At 45.4% G+C, this 25,125-nt stretch overlaps 1 protein-coding gene across 3 annotated transcripts in view; it reads right to left on the minus strand.

The window, feature by feature from the left end:
* Positions 1-25,125, minus strand: part of PLCB1 (phospholipase C beta 1) — a 1,298,702-nt gene that overhangs the window by 435,267 nt on the left and 838,310 nt on the right. For all 3 annotated transcript variants that reach the window (XM_063918579.1, XM_063918581.1, XM_063918580.1), the window contains one exon: positions 10,812-10,958. In XM_063918579.1, the coding sequence (XP_063774649.1) occupies positions 10,812-10,958 (147 nt within the window). The remainder of the gene's footprint in view (positions 1-10,811; positions 10,959-25,125) is intronic.

Below are 25,125 nucleotides of genomic sequence, written 5' to 3' on the forward strand. Positions count from 1 at the left end.
TGGGAATCTTCCCCTAGGGTGTCACGTTTGCCCAAAAGGTAGCCCTGACGTAACAACAGCTATCCTCAGGGATCCTGCAGATAGCGTGCACATTCTGGTACACTACTCAGACCGGCGATTGTGTTGGCATGGGTTTATAGCACTGTAGCAGCGTGGACAGTTACCTTATCAGCAGAGATTGAGACCCTAGTATGTATATATATATATATATATATATATATATGTATATATAGAGATATATATATTAAAGATGCTGTCTTAAGAGATATATATATATAAAACATGCCCAAAGAGACATTAGTCTACTGAGTTCTAGAGTCAAAGCTATGTCGATTTCTGCTTGACGTGTCCTGTAGAATATGCAATAGACAGATGATGCCGACTTAAGAGGCATATGGAAGGCTGAGGATTGTGTGGAGAAGGGTTCTCGGACCTGGTCTCCACAGCTATAGCTGGTAATTCTGATATTTTACCTTATATTCCTGCACAGCCTAGGAAAGCACGACATTATCAAATGCAGCCTTTCGATCACAAAGAAACAAGAAAGTCTGAGGTGCGTCCTTTCTTGCCAGAGGCAGGGGCAGAGGAAAGAAGCTGCACAACACAGCTAGTTCCCAGGAACAGAAGTCCTCCCCGGCCTCTACAAAATTCACCGCAGGTCGCTGGGGCTCCACAGGCGGAGCTAGGCCCGTGGGGGCACGCCTTTGTAAGTTCAGCCACAAGTGGGTTCACTCCCTGTTGGATCCCTGGGCAATAGAGGGAAATAGTGTTAACTGCAATTCACAAATTGTATTTTCAACAGGTGGTGGTCAAGGTTCCCTTCCTTCAACAAGGAGGGGGTTATTATTCGACCATGTTGTAGTCCCGAAACCGGACGGTTCGGTCAGACCCATATTGAATTTAAAATCCTTGAACATAGACCTGAAAAGGTTCAAGTTCAAGATGGAATCGCTAAGAGCGGTCATCGCAAGCCTGAAAGGGGGAGATTTTATGGTGTCTCTGGACATAAAGGATGCATACCTTCATGTCCCCATTTATCCACCTCATCAGGCGTACCTCAGAATTGCAGTACGGGATTGTCATTACCAATTTCAGAAGTTGCCGTTTGGTCTCTCCACGGCCCCGAGAATATTCACCAAGGTAATGGCGGAAATGATGGTGCTCCTGCGGAAGCGAGGTGTCATTATTATCCCGTACTTGGACGATCTCCTCATAAAAGCGAGATCAAGAGAGCAGTTGCTGAACAGCGTATCACTTTCTCTGGAAGTGTAGCGCCAACACGGCTGGATTCTATATACTCCAAAGTCGCAGTTGGTTCCTACAGCTCATCTGCCTCTCCTAGGCATGATCCTAGACACAGACCAGAAAAGGGTTTATCTCCCGATAGAGAGAGCTCAGGAGCTCATGACACTGGTCAGGAATCTATTAAATCCAAAACAGGTGTCAGTGCATCACTGCACTCGAGTCCTGGGAAGGATGGTGGCATCATACGAGGCCATTCCCTTCGGCAGGTTCCATGCGAGGACCTTCCAATGGGACTTACTGGACAAGTGGTCTGGATCACATCTTCAGATGCATCGGTTAATCACCCTGTCCCCCAGGGCCAGGGTGTCACTCCTGTGGTGGCTGCAGAGTTCTCACCTTCTCGAGGGACGCAGATTCGGAATTCAGGACTGGGTCCTGGTGACCACGGGCGCTAGCCTCCGAGGGTGGGGAGCAGTCACACAGGGAAGAAATTTCCAAGGTCTGTGGTCAAGTCAAGAGACTTGCCTTCACATCAACATCCTGGAACTAAGGGCCGTATACAGCGCCCTACGTCAAGCGGAGCACTTGCTTCGCGACCAACCGGTTCTGATTCAGTCAGACAACATCACCGCAGTGGCTCATGTGAACCGCCAAGGCGGCACAAGGAGCAGAGTGGCGATGGCAGAAGCTACCAGAATTCTTCGCTGGGCGGAGAATCACGTAAGCGCTCTGTCAGCAGTGTTCATCCCGGGAGTGGACAACTAGGAAGCAGACTTCCTCAGCAGACACGACCTCCACCCGGGAGAGTGGGGACTTCATCAGGAAGTCTTCACACAGATCACATATCGGTGGGAACTGCCACAGGTGGACATGCTGGCATCCCGCCTCAACAAAAAACTACAGAGGTATTGTGCCAGGTCAAGAGACCCTCAAGCAATAGCGGTAGACGCCCTGGTGACACCGTGGGTGTTCCAGTCGGTCTATGTATTTCCTCCTCTTCCTCTCATACCAAGGTGCTGAGGCTAATAAGAAAAAGAGGAGTGAGAACAATCCTCATTGTTCCAGATTGGCCACGAAGGACCTGGTATCCAGATCTGCAAGAAATGCTCACAGAGGACCCGTGGCCTCTTCCTCTAAGACAGGACCTGTTGCAACAGGGGCCCTGTCTGTTCCAAGACTTACCGCGGCTGCGTTTGACGGCATGGCGGTTGAACGCCGGATCCTAGCAGAAAAGGGCATTCCGGACGAGGTCATTCCTACGCTGATAAAGGCTAGGAAGGATGTGACAGCTAAACATTATCAGCGTATATGGCGAAAATATGTTTCTTGGTGTGAGGCCAGGAATGCTCCTACAGAGGAATTCCAGCTGGGCCGTTTCCTCCACTTCCTACAGTCGGGAGTGAATTTGGGCCTGAAATTGGGCTCCATTAAGGTCCAGATTTCGGCCCTATCCATTTTCTTTCAAAAAGAGTTGGCTTCTCTACCAGAAGTTCAAACGTTTGTAAAGGGAGTGCTGCATATTCAGCCTCCTTTTGTGCCTCCAGTGGCACCTTGGGATCTTAACGTGGTGTTAAGTTTCCTGAAATCACACTGGTTTGAACCACTTAAAACGGTGGAGTTAAAGTATCTCACGTGGAAGGTGGTCATGCTATTAGCCTTGGCTTCAGCTAGGCGGGGGTCAGAATTAGCGGCTTTGTCACATAAAAGCCCCTATCTGGTTTTCCATATGGATAAAGCAGAATTGCGGACCCGTCCACAATTTCTGCCAAAAGTGGTGTCATCTTTTCATATGAACCAACCTATTGTGGTGCCTGTGGCTACTCGTGACTTGGAGGATTCCGAGTTACTGGATGTGGTCAGGGCTTTGAAGGTTTATGTAGCCAGAACGGCTAGAGTCAGGAAAACGGAGTCGCTGTTTATCCTGTATGCATCCAACAAGCTGGGTGCTTCTGCTTCAAAGCAAACTATTGTTCGCTGGATCTGTAACACGATTCAGCAGGCTCATTCTGCGGCTGGATTGCGGCAGCCAAAATCGGTTAAAGCCCATTCCACTAGGAACGTGGGCTCTTCTTGGGCGGCTGCCCGAGGGGTCTCGGCATTACAACTATGCCGAGCTGATACTTGGTCAGGTTCAAACACTTTTGCAAAGTTCTACAAGTTTGATACCCTGGCTGATGAGGACCTATTGTTGCTCAATCGGTGCTGCAGAGTCATCCGCACTCTCCCGCCCGTTTTGGGAGCTTTGGTATAATCCCCATGGTCCTTACGGAGTCCCCAGCATCCACTAGGACGTTAGAGAAAATAAGATTTTACTTACCGGTAAATCTATTTCTCGTAGTCCGTAGTGGATGCTGGGCGCCCGTCCCAAGTGCGGACTTCTTCTGCAATACTTGTATATAGTTATTGCTGCAATAAGGGCTATGTTATTGTTGCATCAGGGTTGAACTGATACTCTGTTGTTGTTCATACTGTTGACTGGGTAAGTTTATCACAAGTTATACGGTGTGATTGGTGTGGCTGGTATGTATCTTGCCCTGGATTACCAAAATCCTTTCCTTGTACTGTCAGCTCTTCCGGGCACAGTTTCTCTAACTGAGGTCTGGAGGAGGGACATAGAGGGAGGAGCCAGAGCACACCAGAATCTAAATTCTTTCTTAAAGTGCCCATGTCTCCCGCGGAGCCCGTCTATTCCCCATGGTCCTTACGGAGTCCCCAGCATCCACTACGGACTACGAGAAATAGATTTACCGGTAAGTAAAATCTTATTTTTCCTAATTTGAGCCGTTCTGGCGACATAGATTTTCAAAGCTCTGACCACATCGAGAGACTTCGATTCCGCCAAGGCGTCAGTAGCCACTGGCACCACAATAGGCTGGTTTACATGAAACGATTAAACCACTTTTGGCAGAAATTGCAGACGAGTCCTCAACTCCGCTCTATCAGCATGGAAGATTAAATAGGGGATTTTGTGAGACAAAGCCGCCAATTCAGATACCCGCCTTGCGGATGCCAAGGCCAACAACATGACTACTTCCCAAGTAAGGAATTTTAACTCAACCTTATGTAAAGGTTCAAACCAATGAGATTGCAGGAACTGCAACACCACATTAAGATCCCATGGTGCCACTGGGGGCACAAAGGGAGGTTGGATGTGCAGTACGCCTTTCACAAAGGTCTGAACTTCTAGAAGGGAGGCCAATTCTTTCTGAAAGAAAATCGATAAGGCCGAAATTTGTACTTTAATGGAGCCTAACTTCAGACCCACATCCACACCTGCTTGCAAAAAATGGAGCAAACGCCCCAGCTGAAATTCCTCCGTAGGAGCCTTCTTGGATTCACACCAAGATACATATTTCCTCCAAATACGGTGGTAATGCTTTGCCGTTACGTCTTTTCTAGCCTGAAGAAGTGTGGGAACGACCTCACTGGGAATACCCTTTCGGGCTAGGATTTGGCGTTCAAACGCCATGCTGTCAAACGCAGCCATGGTAAGTCTTGATACACGCACGGTCCTTGTTGTAACAGGTCTTCTCGTAGAGGAATAGGCCAGGGATCTTCTATGAGCAACTCCTGAAGATCTGGATACCAGGCCCTCCTTGGCCAGTCTGGAACAATGAGTATCGCCTGAACCCTTGTTCTTCTTATGATCTTTATCACCTTTGCAATGAGTGGAAGTGGAGGGAACACATAGACCGACGGAAACACCCACGGTGTCACTAGGGCGTCCACCGCTATTGCTTGAGGGTTCCTCGACCTGGAACAATATGTCTGAAGCTTCTTGTTGAGGCGAGACGCCATCATGTCTATTTGAGGAATTCCCCAACGACTAATCACTTCTGCAAAGACCTCTTGATGAAGACCCCACTCTCCTGGATGGAGATCGTGTCTGCTGAGAAAGTCTGCTTCCCAGTTGTCCACTCCTGGAATGAAGACTGCTGACAGAGCGTTGCATGTCTCTCCGCCCAGCGAAGAACTTTCGTGGCCTCCGCCATCGCCGCTCTGCTCTTTGTTCCGCCCTGGCGGTTTATGTACGCCACTGCTGTTATGTTGTCTGACTGAATCAAGACGGTCAGACCGCGAAGAAGATGTTCTGCTTGCAGAAGGCCGTTGTAAATGGCCCTTAATTCCAGAATGTTTATGTGCAGACAAGCTTCCTGGCTTGACCATTTTCCCTGGAAATTTCTCCCCTGTGTGACTGCTCCCCATCCTCGGAGACTTGCATCTGTGGTCACCTGGATCCAATCCTGAATCCCGAACCTGCGTCCCTCTAGTAGGTGAGAACTGTGGAGCCACCACAGGAGAGAGATTCTGGTCCTGGAAGATAGGATTATTTTCCGGTGCATGTCCAGGTGAGACCCGGACCACTTGTCCAACAGGTCCCACTGAAACACTCTGGCATGGAACCTGCCAAACTGTATGGCCTCGTAGGCCGCCACCTTCTTCCCTAGCAACCGAGTGCATTGAAGAATCAACACTCTTGCCGGTTTCAGAATCTGTTTTACCATGTTCTGTATTTCCAGAGCTTTTTCCTCTGGAAGAAAAACTCTTTGCAATTCTGTATCCAGAATCATACCCAGGAACGACAGCCGTGTTGTCAGAACCAGCTGTGATTTTGGCAAGTTTAGGAGCCAACCATGGTGTTGCAGAATCGTCAGTGAGAGCGCAACGTTTTGCAGCAGTTGCTCCTTGGATCTCGCCACCATAACCTTGGTGAAAATTCTCGGAGCCATAGACAGACCAAACGGCAACGTCTGAAATTGGTAATGACAATCCTGAACCGCAAACCTCAGGTAAGCCTGATGTGGAGGATATATGGGGACGTGTAAGTAGGCATCCTTTATGTCGACCGACACCATAAAATCCCCCTCCTCCAGACTGGAGATCACTGCTCAGAGAGATTCCATCTTGAATTTGAATTTTTTTAGATAGAAATTGAGGGATTTTAGGTTCAGAATCGGTCTGACGGAACCATCCGGCTTCGGGACCACGAACAGGCTCGAATAAAAACCTTCCCCCTGTTGTGACGGGGGTACCGTGACAATTACTTGATTTTGGCACAGCTTTAGTATTGCAGCACATACTACCTCCCTTTCTGGAAGAGAAATGGTAAGGCCGATTTGAAAAATCGGTGAGGGGGCACGTCTTGAAACTCTAACTTGTACCCTTGGGTTACTATTTCTAATATCCAAGGATCCAGGGCCGAATGAGCCCAGACCTGACTGAAGAGTTTGAGACGTGCCCCCACCGGTGCGGACTCCCTCAGAGGATCCCCAGCATCATGCAGTGGATTTGGTAGAAGCCGGAGAGGACTTCTGTTCTTGGGAACTTGCCACAGCATGTGACCTTTTTCCCCTTCCTCTTCCTCTCGTAGCAAGGAAGGAGGACCCTTTTTTGTATTTATTGGGCCGAAAGGACTGCATCTGATAGTGGGGTGTATTCTTTTGTTGTGCAGGAACATAAGGTAAAAATGATGACTTACCCGCGGTAGCCGTAGATACCAGGTCAGTGAGGCCGTCACCAAACAAGACACTAACGTTAAACGGTAGAGACTCCATAGTCTTCTTAGAGTCAGCATCAGCATTCCATTGATGAATCCACAATGCCCTCCTAGCCGAGACTGCCATGGCATTGGCCCTTGATCCCAAAAGGCCAATATCCCTTGCAGTTTCTTTTAAATATGCTGCAGCGTCCCTGATATGACCCAGAGTCAAAAGCACGCTATCCCTGTCCAGGGTATCTATTTCAGATGACAAGTTATCTGCCAACTTTTCAATAGCGCTACTCACCCATGCCGAAGCAACGGCAGGCCTGAGCAGCGTACCTGTAGTGACATAAATGGATTTTAGTGTATTTTCCTGCTTACGATTCGCAGGATCCTTTAGGGCTGCCGTGTCAGGGGACGGAAGAGCCACCTTTTTGGACAGACACGAGAGAGCTTTGTCCACCGTGGGGGTTGACTCCCACTTTTCCCTGTCCCCAGAGGGGAACGGATATGCCACCGGAATTCTTTTGGAAACCTGTACCTTCTTGTCAGGATTTTCCCAAGCCTTTTCAAAAAGAGCGTTCAGTTCATGAGAGGGAGGAAACGTTACCTCAGGTTTCTTTCCTTTAAACATACAGACCCTTGTATCAGGAACAGCAGGGTCCTCCGTGATATGTAATACGTCATTTATCGCCACAATCATGTACCGAATGCTCTTAGCCAGTTTAGGATTCAATCTGGCTTCACTATAGTCGACACTGGAATCAGAGTCCATGTCGGTATCTGTATCTACTATCTGGGTTAATGCACGTTTCTGTGACCCCGAAGGGGTCTGAGTTTGTGACAATGCATCCTCCATGGATTTTCTCCATGTATGGTTCCTAGACTCAGATTTATCTAATCGCTTAGTCAACCGAACCACATTTGCATTCAAAACACTCAACATATTTACCCAATCAACCGTCGGCAGTGCTGACACAGTCACTCCCACAGTCTTCTCTGTCCCCACTCCAGGCTCCTCCTGGGAAGAGCACTCAGCCTCAGACATGTCGACAGACGCGTACCGACACCAACAACTACACTGGGCTATAGGGGACAGACCCACAGCAGAGCCTGTTAGAGAAACACAGAGGGAGTTCTGCCAGCTCACAACCCAGCGCCTATCCCGGTACTGATGCGTGTAAAATACAGCCCAGACCTGTTAGCGCTTTTATAGTTAATAAAATAGCACCAAATCTCTTGTACTCCCCCCCCCCCCCCCCCCCCCCGTTTTGTACCCTGTTACTTGTACAGTAGTGTGGGAGGCCAGGCTCAGCCTCTCTGCAGCTGTGAAGAGAAAATGGCGCTGGTCAGAGCTGTGAGGGCTAAGCCATGCCCCCTTAATGGCGCGCTTCAGTCCCGCTTAATTTTATATATTTATACTGGCGGGGGTCTGTATTTAGTGCACAGGCACTGTATACCCCCCCCCCCCCCCCTGTGCCCTGTACCCTGTAGTGCCGTTTGTGAGTGGGAGCATGGCGCGCAGCGCTCCCGCTGCGCGGTACCTCAAAGGCCGTCTTCTGCCGTCACTGAAGTCTTCTGATCTTCTTCTACTCACCCGGCTTCTGACTTATGGCTCTGAAAGGGGGGTGGCGGCGCGGCTCCGGGAACGAGCATCTAGGCGTACCTAGCGATCAGACCCTCTGGAGCTAATGGTGTCCAGTAGCCTAAGAAGCAGTGCCTTGAAACTCACAGAAGTAGGTCTGCTTCTCTCCCCTCAGTTCCACGATGCAGGGAGCCTGTTGCCAGCAGGTCTCCCTGAAAATAATAAACCTAAGTCTTTTTCTGAGAAACTCTGGAGAGCCTCTCAGTGTGCATCCAGTCTCACTGGGCACAGAATCTAACTGGAGTCTGGAGGAGGGGCATAGAGGGAAAAGCCAGTTCACACCCATTTAAAGTCTTAAAGTGCCCATGTCTCCTGCGGATCCCGTCTATACCCCATGGTTCTTGAACCATCCCCAGCATCCTCTAGGACGTGTGAGAAATGTGTTTTAAGGCCTAAGGGGCCTGTGAATTAATGTATTACTTGAAGGTAATCTGTTGTTTTCATAGAATTGCCACATGATTTATTATTTTTAGTGTTATTCAACATAGATACAGCAGAGACATACCTTTTGACTGTCGGACTTTTGACTGTCAACCATATAGTGTCGACCTAATGACTGTCTACCTTTTATTTATCTAACTTGTATACCACACCCAATCCACACCACAGTCAGCACTGAGACAGCAGTTACCACTTATTTCTGCTCTGACCTTCATAGGGTGTTAGCAGATATACTGTATACTGTAAGCATTAACTGCTACCTCAGCGCTGGGTGATCATGTTTCATTAATTGAATAGCGCCAGGCACTTTACATAGGAGTATATGGAGGGGGGCCTTTGGTTGCACCCCCTAATTCTAAACATGATGAGAGGTGCCACCAAGCTGGTTCTTGTTGTTCCACACAGAAAAAAAGAGGAAATGCAGGTGCACACTCTATATACTAAACACTGCTAATCAGAATAATTATAATAAACTCTGCAATATACAGTAACAGTAAATTTGAGGTGCTTAGCATAATTTTGGACAAAAATATGTGCCCACCAACCACGACCAGGTGACCTCATCTAGTGGGTCCCCAACACTAAGGTTCAAGTCTAGGGCAGGGGACCTCCTAGGCCAGCACAAGCCAACCATCCCAATCATCACACTTGTGAGAGATCTACTTACTAAGTGCTGGATGGAGATTAAGTGGACGGAGATAAAGTACCAGCCAATCATCTCCTAAATGTAATTTTTCAAACCCAGCCTGTGACATGGCAGTTAGACACTGATTGGCTGGAACTTTATCTCCGTCCATTTTATCTCCTTCCAAGGCTTATAAATAGACCCCTCTGTGTTAAAAAGTGTTACCTTAGTAAGAAGCAGTAGCTATGCAATGAGAGTGTTACATAGGTGAGTGGTAATAATTACAGTGTTAAAAAGTGTTACATTAGTAAAAAAAACAATTAAGAGCAGATGTTAAAAAGCTGCTAGATTTTTTTAAAGCATCATGGGGTATATTCAATTGATGTCGGATCCATTCCGACATTCATTTGTCGGAATGGATCCAACTTGGGCTATTCAATGTCATCTCAATTCGACTTAAAAAAGTTGACTTGAGATGCAGGAGCTAGACGGGGAAAGCCGCAGGCAGAATGGGGAGAGCAGCGCTACAGCTGCTATGACATCCTCTAGCACTGCTCTCCCCCCGTCTGGCTGCCGGCGGCTCTCCCAATCTGGCTGCCCGCCGGCTTTCCCCCGTCTCCCCACAACTCTCCGCCTCTCCTCCACAGTCCCTCATCTCAGTCCGACATTTTTTGATGTCGGACTGAGATGGTCGGAAACGGGTCCAAATCCTGTCGAATTTGTCCCCGTTTCCCTCAAAAGTACGTGAATCGGCAGCTATACCGCCGATCCACGTACTATTCGACAAGTCGAATTCCCAGACTTGTCGAATAAAAACAGCTGGGATTGAATAGGTCGAATCACGATTCGACCTGAAAAAGTCGAAAACTGCCGTCTTTTCGACAGACGGCAGTTTTCGACCCTGATTGAATATACCCCTATATACCAGGAGAACAGCATGCCTAATTGTATTGTTTTGCTTTTTTACTAAATGCTACAACTGTACGGCATGCCTGGCGATTGATTCAGGCTTAGAAATTGTTGTGAAACACTAAATGAACTCAATTTTTTTTCCACCTACTAGGACACATGCAGTAGAATTTACATGGCGCAAATATTCTAGTGTGAGAGTAATTTACTACTTCCCACTGAACACTACATGCTAACAGGAAATGAGCTTCCGAATGCATAGTTTTGTTGGGTGGAAATGTGGGAGTAAAAAAAGATTATACACTATCTATAATTCTGGTTTATTTTCACCAATTTATTAACATACATCATTTCATTTTTAAAACTACTAGAATGTCTAAATACTACTGGCAAGAAGGACACATGTAAGAATAACATAACAAAACAGTAGTTTTGCTAATATTGGTCCAGCAATGGTCACTCACCTGTGAGGTAGGTATTGTGTGAGGAATTAATAAAATAATGAGAAAGGGGCTGAGACATATCTTCATTTAAATCCAGTTTTTCAGGTGGCACTACTCCATTTTCCTCCCCGCTTAGATACCGCATAAATCCTTCAACAGATATCTGACCTGAAACACAGGAAAAAGAAAGTTGCTATAATACATTATTACACAGCATCCACATAAAGTATTCCACGGCTGACCAATAAGCGATGATCCATCCAAATACAGGAAACAGCATTACTTTAGCACAAAGGTCTCCTAACTTTGGGGGTTTAACTGTTCTTATGCTTTGATTGGCTAGAGGTTGCTCCAGACCTGTGAATATAAGCTGACAGTGATCAGGTGTGTCTTCGGACCAATGCCCTTTCCCCTAGGAGCAGTAGCAGCAGTGCCATAATTGCAGAACATATAACCAGACGTGCACCGCATTGCTCCAGCAACACTGAGGAGTGTCATTGCCGCCTCCAAATAGCGGTCAGCTCATGTTACTCTCTGCACAGTACACGGTCATGTGAGTTTCAGTGCAGATGACTTCTGCCTCATGGACTGGACTGGCTTTAATACAGCTTGTTGGGGAATCACTGCTACAGTATTACAGTTAGCACCATGCTAGGGCAACCTAGAGCCTTACAGGTGTGGATCTGCAAATACCTGCAAAAGAGGGATCTGCAAGACTAATCTTCAATGGGAGTATAGATGTTGGCCTATGATATACATAAAAAAACAAAACTGCAGTTTCATATTATATATGCCCAATGCAAAAATCCTTCTCTCTTGATGAGACAGGGGGTTAAAAATCCACAGTGCAAAAAGCTTCTTGCACCATGGTTAACAACTGTCAATAAATGTATTTACAATATAATAAGATTAAGAGCCAAATGAACTGAATGTTGCACCTAGATAAACTATATTGCTATTCAAGTTGGATGAAATACTTTTTTTTTCATACACAGAAAATGCTGCCTGCTTCCACATGTAGCACACAAATCTTTATTTTTAGATTGTGAGTTAGAAAATTTGAGTTAGGACGAGCCCCCACCCACTTCTAAATTATGTCCGCACATTTTAAGTTTTCCCCCTGCAGCATAACATGATTTCGTCAGGCTATAACATTGCAGTCTAGCTAGAATTACTCCTAATTTTAAATGAAGTCCTTTATGGGTTTGTTCCCTGCTGATGGAACAAAAGGTGACTGGAAGTTTGTGGATTACTCCAGGAGAACAATGGTTCAACATAAAAATGTATTTTTTTATAGCAAAGCAGTACATTGTCGAATTTGGTTAGGAAATTAAATTGTATACTAGAATCCTTTGCTAAATGTTGTAGAGTAAATGAGAATGGACTGGTAAGACCTATGCAAGGATTCTTGCCGTTTCAGTTGACATCACTCATTGGCAGTTTTTTGTTACTGTGCAGTATTCCCATTGCTGAGCACTGAGACAAAGCATTCAAATGCCACTCAGCTACGTACACTTATTCCAAAGCCTGTGTCTGAGCACAGAGCTAAAGATTGGACAGACAGAAGCTCACACAGATAATTAAGGTTATATATTACGTTTCAGAAGACAGCATAAATATGCCAAGCTCCTAAATGTTAGCTCCATAACAACAGCAAGAAAAAAAATCCCCTATTTCACTGAGTTTCAAAGACGGCCATAAACATTTTAAAAAAAAAATCTTTTGTTCTAACGTCAAGGAGTCTTCTCTATAAATAAGATTTGTGAAAAGACTTAAGAGGTTATTCTACATCAAAGTTGCCGAGCGATGTTACTTGTATATCAAATTTAAGGTCAACAACATTATCCCAGCGTGTTACTGAGATAAAACCAGTTAACCTACATCTTATCCATAGAAATTGCCTATAGCTGGGATGAGGAATCTTCGGTAAGATATTTTTTTCCCGTTTAAGTAACACTTGAAACAAGAAATTTCTTGGTCAATATCGTGCACAGTACATGGTTGTTTTTATGTATTTATTAACAGTTTCTTATAAAGCGCAGCAAAATCTGTTACACTTTATAATTGGAAACAACAGTGATAAAACAAATCTGGGTAATAACAGAGAGACTAGGGGGTAAATTCAATGAGAGTCGGAAACTGCCGTCTTGTCGGAAAGACGATAGTTTCCGACTGGAATAGGTCGGAAATGGGTTCCAACCTATTCAATCCAGCCTTATTTTTTCCCGACTTGTCGGAAAGCTGTCGGGAAGCAAGTGAATCAGTGGAATCGCCGCCGATCCGTGTGCCTCTGTCGGAAACGGTGCCAAATCCAACAGGTTTTGGTCCCGTTTCCGACAATGTCAATCCGACTTTGTAGAAAGTCAGATTGACATGTCGAGAATGGCAAAATCCTGTCGAATTTGGCCGTCCTATTGAATAACTCATGTTGGATTCTTTCCGAAAAATGCATGTCGGAAAGGATCCGACATTAATTGAATATACCCCCATAGAGGTAGGAAGGCCCTGCTTTCAAGCTTACAATCTATTGGGAAGTAGGCATTGATATAGTACACAAGGATAGGTGTTATCTGTTGAATAATGGTCTCCCAGATTGCATAAGTTCTTGGTGGGCTGTATGATATGGTCACACAGTAATGTTGGCCTGGGGTCAGAAGGATGAGAAAGTTAAGAAAGAGAAAGTATGTGAGAATATGTGTGGACTGTACAGAGGGAATGTAATTGGATAGGAAAGTTTATGAAAGTTATATAGGCGGTTTCGGAACTTGATAAGCTTGCCCAAGGAGGTGAGTTTTCACGGAACGATTGAAGGTTTGGAGACTAGAGGAGAGTCTTATTGTGCGTGGGAGGGCACTCCACAGAGTGGGTGCAGCCCGAAGAAAGTCCTGCGATCGTGAAAGGGAGCGAATAATGAGTGTGAATGAGTGACGTAGATCTTGTAAAGATCGAATAAGTTGGGTTGGGGGATATTTTGAGATAAGCATAGAGATGTACGTTGATGTAGTTTGGTTAATGGCCTTGTGTGTGAGTAAAAGTATTTTATATTGACTATGGTATAATACAGGTAACCAATGGAGAGGCTGACAGAGATGAATGCCTAGTGAGGAAGATCAGCCTCACAGCTGCATTCAGAATGGATTGTAGTGGTGGGAGTCTTGTTTTTATAAGAATAGGAAGACAATTATTGCAATAATCAATGCGGGAGATAATGAGATCATGGATTGTAGTGTCTTGTGTAAGGTATGGTCGTATTTTGGATGTGTTTTTTTAGATGCACGTAGCAAGTTTTAGAGACAGATTGTGGGAAACAAAGGACTTTTCAGAGTTAAGGATGACACCTAGGCAGCAAGCTTGTGTGGTAGGATTGTCGAGTTCTCAACAGTGACAGAGATATCAGGTTGGTAACTACTATTGGCAGGTGGAAATATAATGAGATGACATCCAAGAAGAAACGGCAGAAAGGCATTTAGTGACATGGGCCAATACAGATGGTTGCAAATCTGTTGAGGATAGGTACATTTTAGTAACCTCCGCGTACAGATGATACTACAATCCAAAAGAGCTGATTAGTTTGCTAAGTGATGTGGTATAGATTGAGAAAAGCAGAGGTTCTAAGACTGAGCCTTGGGGTACTCTAACTGATAGAGGAGGTGAATTCAGAGAAGTGGACACTGAAATAGGGATTAGATAGGTAGGATGAGAACCAAGAAAGGGCTGTGTACCGAAGACCTAGAGATTGTAGTGTTTGTATGAGAAGAAAGAGAGTGGTCAACATTGTTAAAAGCAGCATACAGATCTAGAAGAAGAAGAAGTGAGTAGTGACCTTTGGACTTAGCAGTGACCAGATCATTCACTACTTTAGTTAATGTTGTCTCTGTGGAATGTTGGAAACAAGCCTGACTGAAGTGAGTCCAAGTTGTGCGAGTTAAGAAAGTGTGTGAGGTAAGTGTAGGTAATTCACTCAAGCAGCTTAGAAGGGCATATGAGCTGAGATATGGGACAGTAGTTTGGGAGAGAGTTTGGGTCAGAATTAATTTTCTCTTATGTCCTAGAGGATGCTGGGGACTCCAAAAGGACCATGGGGTATAGACAGATCCGCAGGAGCTTGGGCGCACTATAAAGACTTAAACTGGGTGTGAACTGGCTCCTCCCTCTATGCCCCTCCCCCAGACCTCAGTTAGACTTTGTGCCCAGGAGTGAATGGACACACACTAGGGGAGCTCTACTGAGTTTCTCTAAAGACTTTATGTTAGGTTTTTTATTTTCAGGGAGACCTGCTGGCTACAGGCTCCCTGCAGCGTGGGAGTGAGGGGGGAGAAGCAGGACCTACTTCTTCTGAGTTACAGGCTCTGCTTCTTAGGCTACTGGACACCATTAGCTCCAGAGGGTTCGATCACTTGGTGCGCCTAGCTGCTTGTTCCCGGAGCCGCGCCGTCAACCCCCTCACAGAAGCCAGAAGAAAGAAGCCAGGTGAGTATGTGAAGAACATAAGACTTCAGTGACAGCAGAAGACTTCAGTAACGGAGGTAACATGCAGCGGTCGCGCTGCGCTCCAGGCTCCCACACACCAACGCACTCTCAGGGTGCAGGGCGCTGGGGGGGGGAGCGCCCTGGGCAGCAGGTTACTGATGTCTTGGTAAGGCTGGCAGTGAAAGCTTTTTCGGTGCCTTTGCACCGTGTCTCATACCCCCGCCAGCATGCTACAGTGCTGCGCGCCTTTAATCCCCCGTCGCCGGCTTACACGGGTGCAGGGCGGTGGGGGGGGGAGCGCCCTGGGCAGCAAGTTACAGGTTTTGCTAAAAGCGCTGTATTGCGGTATGGTTGAGGGGCCGGGGCGCCCTGAGCAGCATTAGTTCCTATATAGTGTATTTACACTATATAAGGGGCCAGACATGTATGTCTATAATATAAGGAGCTATAGCGCGCAGAGGGGGGTGGGGCTTAGCCCTCACACAAACAGGGTCAGCGCCATTTTTCCTCTGTCCCTGCCAAGATGTATGTAATGCAAAAACAAGGGGGGGGGGGGCACAGTGTTTAGTGTTATGTACACATATATAACACTAGTTGAGTGAGGAATGGGCAGGCAGATCATTCTTGTGTGTAGTTTTGTGTGATCCCTGTCAGATATACCCATTTAGGACACTTGTGTCGATAGGCGTGAGTGTTCGGTTATAAACACCTAGGGGGTTCACTGTCGGCATCGCCGACGCACGTGGGTACTTGCTACAAATAAGAAGTTAATATTTATGGGAGACACAATGGTATGTGGGTGGCCCTGTCGGCACCAACTGTTGTCACCAGGGGTAACTGGACATGCTGTTTATGAATTATACCTGTGTATATAAAATTGTACGTTACTTCCCTTGGACTCCTTGGGGTCGCAAGATGGTAATTTATCCTGGTTCCTAATCCCTGCTGTCGACGAATACTGGGGTTTTCTGTCGACTATAATGTTTCCTGGTAGATCCACAACTGGGGCTTTTCAGTACATGGTCATACACGTTCAGAACACATTAATGTCACTGAGGACCCGAAGGCTCCGGGCAATCCGCTTATATGTATGTTATATATATATATATTTAGGATATGTGGCTATATGTGTATTGCAATATGTATGTTCATATGATGATTTCTGATGAATACTGGTGTAATGGTATTCCTTCTCATGTGCTGGTCGCTCTGTTGTTAAAACTCTAGGTCTGCTGTGTCTCACACCCTCTCCTGAAGTCAGAAGGGTTATTATTTTTCCGCCACGGATGGAAGATTGTGAAAGTCAACGACTGGTCGACACGGGGCCCTGTCTCAATGGATCGTATACAGGAAAGCTAAGTGATATGATTATTTTTCTATGCTGTGGGTTTTTTTGCATTGCAGACTCATTAGGGAGTGTTTGTGTTCGGTAGGTCATTAAATAGATTTACCCTAAAGAGAGAAGGGTGGTTCCTTATGTTGGATCCTCTCTATAAATTTGCGGCAGGCTGCTGTATGTATACAGGTGGTGTAGCCGGGGGACTGAGGAGCCTGACTCCGTGAGTTACTGGAGTTTTTTCTGGGATGGTGTACCGCTGATTGGGGGGATGCCTCAGTTCAGCTAATCTCGGTGGATATTCCTGGTAAGTCTAACTTCGGGAGTTAGATTCCCTGGCAACAGTTAGTGACGCATTCCTTTGAGGGATGCAGTCTTTTTAATCGGTTAAATACAGTTTTTTGTTTTTCCCTTTCTGTGCAGCCTGTGAAAGGTGAAAAGGTAAGAGTTCTGCAGCCTTGTTGGGTTCGCGGATGTGGATGTCGTTTCTATTTCTACCATATACACCACATGTCGCAGAGTCTATGTGGAGGGACCCTGCTCCGGTGAGGTCTCAGTACTACTTTCAGTTAGTCCACGAATACCCTAGGACTGGTGAATTACTTATAGAATCCAAAGGGGGACGTTCTGGAGTTACAGATGTTTCCCCCCACTGGTTTTCTAAGGCATTTTACCGTCTCCCCTCTGGAAGGGGAGGTAGTACGCAACGCCGTACCAGGGGTGCGTCAGGTTCAGGGCCTTGTCCTCCTGTCCCGGATATATTAAAAAAAAAAAATAGTTTGACATGTGTTGTTCTACGCACTCAGATTTCCTGGAGGGATAGCCAGGATTGTCTTGGCCATTTCATGGGAGTGATAGTAGTATGATGGTTTTCTTTCAATAGTAGGAGCCATTGTTATTCTATACTGAGATGTTCGCCTGAGTGGGGCGAGGTCAAGAAACAAGTGGTGCAAATCGTTGTTTCTCTCTGACTGTTTTCAACACAGGGATGGGCTGTTGTTCCCAATGGCGCAGATGTCGGAGGTGGTATCAGGGTAGATACTGAACGGTTGGAGTTCGGTGTTTTCCTGTGGAAAAGAGGTCTGAGGATCCTAAGTTGGATCAGATTTGTAGTGCCACTTCATCAATATGTTACGTTGATAAAGAAGTTGGGTGCGGCCTAGGAGGTTTTTTTCGGTGAGCAGGTTGAATACCAGAGTGGTTTTCATGGGACCTGTTGGGAAGGTGGTCTGGGTCTCACCGGCGCAGGCACCGGAATATTGTTCTAATGGCCAGGATATCACTCCTGTGGTGTCTGCTCAGTTCTCATCTCCTAGAGCGACGAAGGTTTGGGATCCAAGATTAGATCCGGGTGTCCATGTATGCAGATCTCCGGGGTTGGTGAGCAGTCCTTACATTGGCAGTATTTACAGAGGAAAACGGTCAAGCTGCGAAGCTTGTCTACATTAAGCTTTCTTGACTTAAGAGCGGGTTTCACCGAACATATTCTTCGCGATCTGCCGTATTAATTCTGTTGGATGACTTGACAGAAGTGGCGTGACTAAGTCGATAGGGCGGAACTAGGAACAAAGCGGCAATGGCAGAAGCTGAAACTGTTTGCCGCCATGTGGAAAGACTGGTAAACGTTATATTAGCAGTCTTCGTTCCGGACGTAAACGAAGGAGAAATAGATTTCCTCTACAGACGCGCTCTCCATCCAGGAGAAAAACTGTCGTCATCGACAAGTTTCACAGAAGTGACAAGTCTTTGAGGAGTGTCTCAAGTGGACATGTTGCCGTCTCGCTTCAACGAGGGACCTCAGGATTAGGATTCCAGGTCAAGGATCACTCAAGCTATAGCAGGAGACGACCTTGTGACACCTTGGGTGTTTTCAGTCGGTATATGTGTCTCCTCCGCTTTCACTCTGCTGAAGGTGATAAACGTAAGAAGAATGGAGGTTCCGGCGATTCTCATTGTTCCGGTCTAGCCAAGGAGAGCTGGGTATACAGTTCTTCAAGATTTGTTCATATAGGATCCCTGGCATTTTCCTCTACGGGGGGAACTGTTACAACAAGCTCCGGGCGTGCATCAGGAATTACTGCGGCTGCGTTTGATGGCGTGGCGTTCGAACGTCATATCCTAGTCCGACTGGGGTTTCCCAGTGAGGTCATTTCCACCCTTCTTCAGGCCAGAAAGAAGTAACTGCAAAACCTTACTACCGTATTTGGGCTTCAGGGCAGTTTGGCCTTATAAGTTTTCTTTAAAAAAAAAAGATTTGGCCACCTTTCCGGAAGTTCAGACTTTCGTGAAAGGAATACTGCATGTCCCACCTCCATTTGTGTCCCTATTGGCACAGTGGGATCTTGACGTGGTGTTGCGTTTTCTTGTGTCTCACTGAGTGGAACCTTTATTAAAGGTTGTGTTAAATTTTCTCTCTTGAAGAGTGGTCATGCGTTTGCCCTTTAAGAAACTGCGAGGCGGTTGTCGGAAGTAGCGGCTTTGTCTCACAAGGGTCCCTGTTTGATCTTCCAAGTGGAAAGATTTGAGTACTCAGATAGTAGTTCTGTCGAAAAGGTTTTTCGGGGTTTATCGAAAGTCTGCCTATTTTGATGCCTGTGGTAACTTCAGCATGGGCTGATTCAAGGTCTCTAGATGGAGTCAGGGCATTGAGGATTTATGTCGACCATTGGGCTCAGTTTGAGGTAACAGATGCTCTGGTTGACAGTATGCTCCCAGCGTGCTTGGGGCGCCTGCGTCTCTGCAGTCTGTTACGCATTGGATCTATGATACGATTCGGCGTGTTAGTTCTACGGCTGGGTTGCCGTGACCGAAGTAGGGGGACACCCATTCTACTAGGTAGGTGGGCTTTTATTGGGCGAATGCCCAAGATGTCTCGACGGGTTAACTTTGCCGAGCGGCTACTTGCTTGGGTTTCAAACACCTTTGTTAAGCTCTTCAAGTATGATACCCTGGTTGGGGAGGACCTCATGTTTGCTCAATCGGTGCTGCAGAGTCGTCCGCACTCTCCCGCCCGTTCTGGAGCTTTGGTATAGACCCCATGGTCCTTTTGGAGTCCCCAGCATCCTCTAGGACGTAAGAGAAAATAGGATTTTGGTACCTACCGGTAAATCCTTTTCTCCAAGTCCGTAGAGGATGTTGGGCGCCTGTCCCAGTGCGTACTGTGTCTGCAGTTATTGATTTTGGTTGCACTTTGTGGTGGTTCTTCTCTGTCAGGCTATTGCTGACGTTGTTCATGCCATGGCATGTGGTTTCTTATTGTTGGTTGGGTTGACACACAGGTTGTGTTACATATTCTCTCAACATATGGCTGTATGTTTTTCATACCGTGGGCTGGTATTCTGTTGAAGGCCATGTCTTGCGGTATGTTCGTGGTGTCAGCTGGTATAACACTCACTGTGTTTAAATTATAAATTCTTTCCTCGAAATGTCCGTCTCTCCTGGGCACAGTTTTCTAACTGAGGTCTGGGGGAGGGGCATAGAGGGAGGAGCCAGTTCACACCCAGTTTAAGTCTTTATAGTGTGCCCAAGCTCCCGCGGATCCGTCTATACCCCATGGTCCTTTTGGAGTCCCCAGCATCCTCTACGGACTAGGAGAAAAGGATTTACCGGTAGGTACCAAAATCCTATTTTCTTCCAGAATGGCAGTAATCACTGCATGCTTTAACGGTGAAGGAAGGATATCAATAAAGGGAGAGATAGATTACAGATTTTAGTTAAGGTTGGGATGAGCACAGGAGACAGAGCTTATTTGTGAGGGAACAGGATCAAAAGGAGAGGTAGTAGATTAGCAGGATATTTGTGGGAACAAATACAGAGAAGGTGCCAAAGGGAACTGAGCAGGTCACCTGTCAGAGGGAACTGAGCAGGTCAGTGCCAGAGGAACTGAGCATATCAGGTACGGAACTGAGCAGGTCACTGGCTGAGGAAGAGCATACCATTTTATCTTGGATCTTATCAATCTTGTCCTTGCAAGATTAATAGTGGCTGGTTGATTGGGTGAGGGAGGATTGAGAAGTGTTTTAAATGTATTAAAAAGTCGCTTAGGGTTAGGAGCTTGAGCAGAGATGACAGTTTGGAAATATGTTTGTTTGGCAATGTCCAGGGCATTAGTATAAGAGCAGTAGATAGTGTTATATGTGAGGAAGTCGCTTGGTGTACGAGATTTATGCCACTGACATTCATTTTATGTGAGAGTTTTGTAAGTGTCTTGTTATTTTGGTGCCACAGTTGAAATCTAGGCCTACATGGAGTGTGATAGGTATCTGGAACCACTGTCTGGTTCAGGTGTGATGCGCAACCGTCTCAGGAGAAGTGAACGCAGAAACAGGTGAAAGCAGCTGTTACAGAGAGGTGGAAAGTTCTTGAAAATGTATTGTGCTAATATTTCTGCAGTTTCAGAAGGATTGGAGGACTTCAGTGACACTGAGTTTGAAGTAATATGTTTTGGGATTTTTTCGCGTTTTAACCTAAATTTCAAGAACAGGCCTTAAGAACTGGCAGTGTGGGGGAGGGGTTTGGTCAGAAGGGGAAGTCGGACAGAAGGTTTTTTCTTGGGGGGGGCGGCAGCAGGGCTATAGGGGAGCGGGCGCACTGCCAGTAAACCCCACCTCCCCTCATAGAGATTCTAGAATAATGCCACTGTGCAGAACTGCTCATATATTGCGCCAGTGGCAATGGAAAAGGTCAGGGTGCCCCCTTCATAACTGGCACCCAAAGGTGATCGACTCCATTGTCTCCGGTACTTCCACTACTGCTTGTACTCTCCCACAACAAAAGCAAGAATTAGACTGGGAGCGTGATAGATAGGAGACAAAGAGACTTGGGAATGAATTTGAGTGAATCTGGTTTCTTCCTCCATCTCAGTTTGGATCGGAGATAATTATATCTGGTCCCACAGAGTCTTCAAAAACTATTTCCTACCACTTCTCAATTTTGCTAGGGATTGCGACCAGGAAGGCATGCAATGAATATATTTAGGCATGTTACTCTGAATTAACAACAACACAAAAATCTGAGATGAAAACCAAAGCAATCCAGATAATAGATCGCATGGGGCAAATCATGTGATATATTATGGGTAAATTGATTATAATTTTTTTCTCTTTTTTTGCAAACATTTTGTATTTGAAAGAAGAATACATTATTTTATTTGACCTCCCGACTTCTACTAAAGAGGATACTACCATTCCTTCTTTCTGGTTTTACTAAGATAAATTACTTATGTATCTGGGAAATAATCCCAAAATCCTCTCTCATCTAAAAACTCTGATATTTAAAAAATAAATGGCAAAGCCAAGCTCTGCAATATATGCGGCAAATATATTTTTTACTCTAATTTATTTCACTTTTTTATATTAGGTGGCATGACATTTTAGTATGACATTTATTCTGCCATTATGAGTATTTTCTAATTTATTTTTATTTTTATTATTTTTTCTTCTTAATTCTGTTTTTAAAGAATATAAAAATGTTAATTTAGGCTGTATGATGTATTTTATTTTTTTAAATCACAAATCTATTTGAAAATAGCTGAGATCACCTATTACATGAACTAGGGGAAGAATGTATGCCAGTAAATATATCTGATAAGTTAGTTGATAAGAATCTTCATATTGTTATATTGTTTGTATGATATTGTTTTATAGCGGTTACTACTACTGCATTTTATTTTGTGACGTTTGGGAGAAGGGGGAATGTAAGATATCGCTAATGAAAGGCCATACCATATAATCAAACTTTATTTATTAAGCTGGTCACAAAGGATAGAAGGCTCAGACAAAGAACTGCAACAAGGGTTATGCAAGGGCTCAAGGCCAAGGGGACGGCACTGTTGCTGCCCCGGTGGCATCTGTATTTGGCTGTATTTGGCTTACAGGTTGCCTTGGTTGCTTAGTGACCCATTAGGATGCGGTCAGACTCCGGCTCCCGACCACCTGGGGCCGGCCTGGGGAATGTTAGTGCTTTGCTATGGCACTATTCAGACCAACTTGGATGAGATTCTGCCATCCTGCCCTCAGGCTGAGCAGTAGTATCTCTTCCAGCATCCCTTGGGACCTGTTGAGCATGTGGCTGGAAGAAGACTGTGGATAAATGCCACTGGTGGGCATGTTCAAAACCACTTATCAACAAGTCCGATAATGATCAATTCAATTTTTAAATAATTAGTATAGAGAATGGGGGTCATTTTGACAAGCAGTAGACACTTGTCTACTTGACTTGATGGCTATTTCAAAACAAGATAATAATACACTGGTGTACCATACTTACCTACCACTACCATCCATCCAGGAAATGTGAAGGCAGAGTAGCAAAAGAGTTGGGTGGGGTTTGATAACACAATCTGAGATGTTTAGTGGGAGAATTAATAATGTCATCAAGCTCCACCCACTTCCATAAACTGTCGGGTTCCTTGAAGCACCCCTCCCACTAGGTGGGATGGGCTTTTAACGCTTTTAATTCTGTCTCCACCCACCTTGAGGAAGGTAAGCATTCTCTGTCTTGGTAGTCCTGTAGGCCTCCCGCTAATTATGGAATTTCAAGCAGAGAAGTCATCTCATAATGAAAATAATCTAACCTTACAGAAGTTTGCATGGGAAATTATATATTGTAAAATCTTGCGCTTGCCTAATGTAGATACTGTATACACAATTTTGCCAACACAATAAAACAACAATTGTCCTGAAGTCAATGTATCCATTTTTATTTTTTCAAACGCTCTGCTGTGGTCAACGGATGCCGCCCAGCCCAGGTCATTTTAATGAGTAACCCAGCATCTCCAGCACACAGATCTGCAATCTTTATTTGTTTTGTATCATTACATCCTATTCATCTACATAGTTTACCTACTTATTTAATATCAAGCCATCGTGTAATCTAGCTACTGTGGTAAGGAGCATCCACCGTGTCAAACCAAGCTAAATCACATAGGACGTATCATAATTAAGAATCTCTCTTGAATGACAAACGGCATTGAGAGAAAGATTCATCACTAGAAATGGCTGTTTGCTAAGGACTGTATTTATGGATCTGTCTCTGAAGTACTGGCTGAACTTGTACAACACATGGCACAGATTGTAATCACTAACATTTACTACCAGAGACAGCGGATGACAGATAGCACTATGAAATCTCACTTGTAATTATTTCAATAGGGGGAAAATGCAGAGCGGGCAATTCATTTCACTAACCAGTCACTAATTTCAGCTGGCAGTAGATTCTACTGACGGAGCAATCTGAGCATAATTCATAACAGCCTGAGATCATTTACATTTCAAACCCCCAGCATGAAAACACTAACAGGGCTCTTTCATGAAACATGCAGAGTATATGGTTAATTACATCTATCTTCAATAAAACTAACAGCGTATTGCAGATGACAAAGTGGTACTGTTAGGAGCACAACATAGCGAGATATTCAGCAAATAATTTCTAGAGGGAATGACGTCATTTTAACCCCTGTTAAAACGCTCCAGTCCATGGGGGCAGATGTAGCCTTAGAGAGTGATATAGTGGAGAGAAATAAACTACCAACCAATCACCTCTTGGCTGTCATTTTCCAAACAAAGCCTGTAATGGGTGTGATACAGGAGATAGACATTAAAAAGATAGACAGTCATTAGGTCGACAGTAAAAGGTCAAAGGGTAGACAGTGAAAAGGTCGACGCACAAAAAAAAGTTTGGTTGTTGCCTTGCGTTTTGAAACATTTTTTTACCCCATTTTGTTGAAATATGTTCGCTCGCCACAATTCAGGTGCGGTGGCTCTCGCCCCGCTTCGCTCGCCACAAGGTTACTAATGGTGATAATTTGTGACATGGATAGTCAATTTGATGAAATGCGTCCCCTCGTGGGCTCGCTTCACTTGCCACAAGGTTGCTAATGGTAATAATAAGAATTTACTTACCGATAATTCTATTTCTCGGAGTCCGTAGTGGATGCTGGGGTTCCTGAAAGGACCATGGGGAATAGCGGCTCCGCAGGAGACAGGGCACAAAAAGTAAAGCTTTACGATCAGGTGGTGTGTACTGGCTCCTCCCCCTATGACCCTCCTCCAAGCCTCAGTTAGGTACTGTGCCCGGACGAGCGTACACAATAAGGAAGGATTTATGAATCCCGGGTAAGACTCATACCAGCCACACCAATCACACCGTACAACCTGTGATCTGAACCCAGTTAACAGTATGATAACAGCGGAGCCTCTGAAAAGATGGCCCACAACAAATAATAACCCGATTTTTGTAACTATGTACAAGTAATGCAGATAATCCGCACTTGGGATGGGCGCCCAGCATCCACTACGGACTCCGAGAAATAGAATTATCGGTAAGTAAATTCTTATTTTCTCTATCGTCCTAGTGGATGCTGGGGTTCCTGAAAGGACCATGGGGATTATACCAAAGCTCCCAAACGGGCGGGAGAGTGCGGATGACTCTGCAGCACCGAATGAGAGAACTCCAGGTCCTCCTTAGCCAGGGTATCAAATTTGTAGGATTTTACAAACGTGTTTGCCCCTGACTAAATAGCCGCTCGGC

Source organism: Pseudophryne corroboree, chromosome 4, assembly GCF_028390025.1.
Source record: "Pseudophryne corroboree isolate aPseCor3 chromosome 4, aPseCor3.hap2, whole genome shotgun sequence".
Taxonomy (NCBI): Eukaryota; Metazoa; Chordata; class Amphibia; order Anura; family Myobatrachidae; genus Pseudophryne; species Pseudophryne corroboree.